We start from the raw sequence: 4112 nt of genomic DNA on the forward strand, positions 1-4112 counted from the left end.
CCCCGTACCGCAGCGGTGGGCTGCAGCCCCCCGCCAAAAGGTCACCCGCTGGATAGTGTGTCGGTGGCGGCCTGGGAGATGTGACCTTCTCCTGCCGAGTCGAGGAGTAACCGGATCCCTGGGGCCCTCAGTAAATTTAGCGCTTGACCTTTCCGGTGCGGGGGTCGCTCTTAATCTTTAACGGAGTCGCTTTGGCCTTTGGACATGGCTGCTGGGCTCCCTCCTGCCCTGCCGGGTGGGGAGCGGTAGATACCCCCAAGGGAAGGCAGCAGGCTGTGCCTGGCCCAGCAGGTTCCTTGTTCTTCCTTCTCACCCGTGTCTGTCTCTCCCCAGATTTGGTCGCATTGGCCGCCTGGTCACCCGTGCTGCCATCCTCTCTGGAAAAGTCCAAGTGGTGGCTATCAATGATCCCTTCATTGATCTGAACTACATGGTGAGTTGCCTTGCAGTGCCCCCTCTGGGCCTCTCCGAGTAGGGCCCCTCAGGCTCTGTTCTAGTAGCTTCCCAGGAAAACCACGTGTGGGGTAGAGGCACAGGGCTGGTAGGTTTGGTAGAGCCAACTAGAGCACAGTGGTTGGACAAGGTCACTGAGGAGCTGGGACCATGGTGTAGGCAGAGCAAGGGTTGAGGTGATGGCAGCTGGGGTACCTGACATTCCCCCTTCTCTGCTTGATAGGTTTACATGTTCAAATATGACTCTACTCATGGTCACTTCCGGGGCACTGTTAAGGCTGAGAATGGGAAACTTGTGATTAATGGGAATGCTATCACCATCTTCCAGGAGTAAGTATCTTTCTCCCTCTTGCTCCTCTGGAGGATGAAAGCAGGTATCTTTCCAGAGCAGCTCTTACGAGTTTTGTCCTTCCTCAGGCGTGACCCCACCAACATCAAGTGGGCAGATGCTGGTGCTGAATATGTTGTGGAGTCCACTGGTGTCTTCACCACCATGGAGAAGGCTGGGGTGAGTATGCCATGGGTGGCCCACAAGAGAAGGGATACTGCTGCTTCTGCCTGCAGAGCACAAGACTGTACAGAGTTGCTCAAGATGGTGAAGAGATGGGGCTGGGAGGGAGAAGGGGTTGTCTGAAGAAATGAGCTGTTGGAGGGATTCTGAGTTATCTAATCTCCTTCTGGTTTTCCAGGCTCACCTGAAGGGTGGTGCTAAGCGTGTTATTATCTCTGCCCCCTCTGCTGATGCTCCCATGTTTGTGATGGGTGTCAACCATGAGAAGTATGACAAGTCCCTGAAAATTGTCAGGTGAGGAGAGGAAGATGTTCTTTGGCCTGGACCTCTCACCCAGCTGCGTGGGGTTTCATATACAGAGGTGATGTGTGTTGCCACTGGGTGATGTGCCTTTCTTTTCTTTTCCCCAGCAATGCTTCTTGCACTACTAACTGTCTGGCACCTTTGGCCAAGGTCATCCATGACAACTTTGGCATCGTGGAGGGTCTTATGGTAGGTCTGGAGCTTGGTGGTGAAGACGGTGCCTTATCCCCAGCTCCCCTCACATGAGAGGATAAGCATCTATGCTCCCTCTGTCCCCTGGGATGTGGAGGAGGTGCTGGAATGCTTTTTCTGGAGAGTATTGCGTGTGTTCTTATTCCTGTGCTGTGTTTCCCCAGACCACTGTCCATGCCATCACAGCCACACAGAAGACAGTGGATGGGCCCTCTGGGAAGCTGTGGAGGGATGGCAGAGGTGCTGCCCAGAACATTATCCCAGCGTCTACTGGGGCTGCTAAGGCTGTGGGAAAAGTCATCCCTGAGCTCAATGGGTGAGTGTTGTCCCCCCTTGGGTGTTGGGAGGAGGCAGCCAGTGCCTGGCCTGCTCTGACCTGTCTCTAGCAGAATGGAGGGCTGGCAGAGGGATGCTGGGTGCTGTTCTCTGCTGACTTAGGCTTCTCACAGGAAACTTACTGGAATGGCTTTCCGTGTGCCAACCCCCAATGTCTCTGTTGTGGACCTGACCTGCCGTCTGGAAAAACCAGTAAGTGTTGTGGACAAGGCCCTAACAACCTCCAGACCTGCCCCTGCTGCCTCTAACCATCATCTTTTACCTGGAATTTCCCTCTCTGCATCCATTTCATCCCTAAGATTCAATCTCTGAAAATAGCACCTGCCATGGGTGACTGCTGCCATGGTGCTACTGTGTGTCTGTCCTTCCTCCTCTCCCCTGGCAGACATTTTGTGAGTTAGGATGTGACCATCTTAAATTTGTCTCTTCTCAGGCCAAGTATGATGACATTAAGAGGGTAGTGAAGGCTGCTGCTGATGGGCCGCTGAAGGGCATCTTGGCATACACAGAGGACCAGGTAGGTAACTCCAGTCTCTGGCCTGTGGCTATTGGTGCTCTCCTTTTTTTTTTTTTTTTTTTTTTTTTTTAAATTTAACCCCCTGTGGTATTTTTTTTTTTTTTTTTTTTTTTTTTTTTTTTAATGGTAGCAGCCTTGCTGGAATCCTTGTTTGGGTGCTTTGTGTTCAGGCTGAAGGTAACTGTATGTGCTACAATTTCCTCTCTGTTTCAGGTTGTCTCCTGTGACTTCAATGGTGACAGCCATTCTTCCACCTTTGATGCGGGTGCTGGCATTGCACTGAACGACCATTTTGTCAAGCTGGTTTCCTGGTAGGAACAGCTTGGGGATGGTGGGGGAGACTCGGGGGTAGGGGCTGGCACAGACAAGTTACAGACTTTGGTCCTGTTCATCACTGCTGGCTGATAATTCAGGGTGGTACATAGACTCCTGCTGAGTAGGGTGGCTCCAACATGCAAAAGTCTTTCTGGAGTGTGATTGCTTCTTCCCCTATTGGAGGGTGGATGGGATGCTTCCTACTTTTATTTACTGGAAGTGTGTGGGAGATTCAGTTGTGAGGGGGTGGAGGAGCAGGAAAGATTGGAGGAAGGTGGTGCAAGAAATGGGTCAGTCCTTGACAGCACTTGTTTCTCTCCCCAGGTATGATAATGAGTATGGATACAGCAACCGTGTTGTGGACTTGATGGTCCACATGGCATCCAAGGAGTGAGCCAAACACACAGCCCCCCTGCTGCCTAGGGAAGCAGGACTCTCCCTTGTTGGAGCCCCTGCCCTTCTTCACCACCGCTTAGCTCTGCATCCTGCAGTGAGAGGCCAGTTCTGTTCCCTTGTCTCCCCCACTCCTCCAACTTCTCCCCGAGCCTGGGGGAGGTGGAGAGGCTGATAGAAACTGATCTGTTTGTGTACCACCTTACATCAATAAAAGTGATCACCATCTGAAATGCCTTGTCTGTCTGTCAGTGGGAAATGGGAGGTAATGAGCAAATGTAGGTGCCTGCTTTAAGATGGACCCTGCCAGCCTGGCTGCAACTGCTGGCCTGCCTCTTGTAAGCAGTGCTACACGGACACCATGTTGAGGCTGCCAACCTGGGCAGCAGAGATGTGGGAAATGCCAAAAGAGGTGTTTGGACAGCTTTGGTCATGTGTAGGCATGGTGTGGTCCTGAGATCTGTGCCTTCCAAAGAACAGCAAGTGTCCATCTCTGCTGAGTGCCTGGCTGCAGTGAGTGGAGTTGTGGTGTGAGGTGAGCCAAAGTAAGCTGTGCTGCAGGCAGGGCTGTGCTTGCAAGGACTGCTGTGTGGTGGAATGGAAAGCGGCTCTCACTTTCTAGTTCTCTGCTTGTCTGGTGGGTGTATGCAGAATAAAGTGCTGAGCAGATGACTCTTTTGCATTTGGTTTGGCAAAGTAGCCCAAGAAACAGGAATTATTCATTCTTGCCTTAGTAAAAATGTTACAAGGAGGCTTTTTTTAATTTGATTTTGCCTCTTCCAAAACTAATTGCGTGGTGCTAGAGGAAATGGCTGCCTAGGGACGTGTTGGAAGCCATGGTGTGGCAGCTAGTCTTAATTCTGGTTTAATTCTATGTGGAAGGAGGGGCAGCTGCAGTTAAGCTCCTGAGTAGCAAATCTCTGCAAGGTGAGTGTCAGGACAGTGTTACCTCCTGGAAGTGCAAACCCTGCCAGGCAGGGGCTGAGCCTTCCATGACCTATGAGGGTAGATAAGCAATGCACTGCACAAAATTCTGTGGTCATCTGTTTTTAGCAGCTCAATTAATGGAGATGTGATGTGTTGCTCTTTCCC

At 51.5% G+C, this 4112-nt stretch overlaps 1 protein-coding gene across 1 annotated transcript; it reads left to right on the forward strand.

Moving 5' to 3' along the window:
• Window positions 1-291: 291 nt before the first annotated feature.
• GAPDH (glyceraldehyde-3-phosphate dehydrogenase) lies at window positions 292-3253 on the forward strand (the record flags this gene model as incomplete). The annotated part of the gene is made up of 10 exons (XM_010072526.1): window positions 292-433; window positions 677-783; window positions 871-961; window positions 1143-1258; window positions 1375-1456; window positions 1624-1775; window positions 1909-1987; window positions 2229-2312; window positions 2526-2623; window positions 2952-3253. Coding segments are annotated over 10 exons (1021 nt in total), but the record flags the coding sequence as incomplete, so codon positions are not given.
• Between the last annotated feature and the right edge of the window lie 859 nt (window positions 3254-4112).

The sequence above is a fragment of the Pterocles gutturalis genome, unplaced genomic scaffold (assembly GCF_000699245.1).
Source record: "Pterocles gutturalis isolate BGI_N339 unplaced genomic scaffold, ASM69924v1 scaffold18631, whole genome shotgun sequence".
Lineage (NCBI taxonomy): Eukaryota > Metazoa > Chordata > Aves > Pterocliformes > Pteroclidae > Pterocles > Pterocles gutturalis.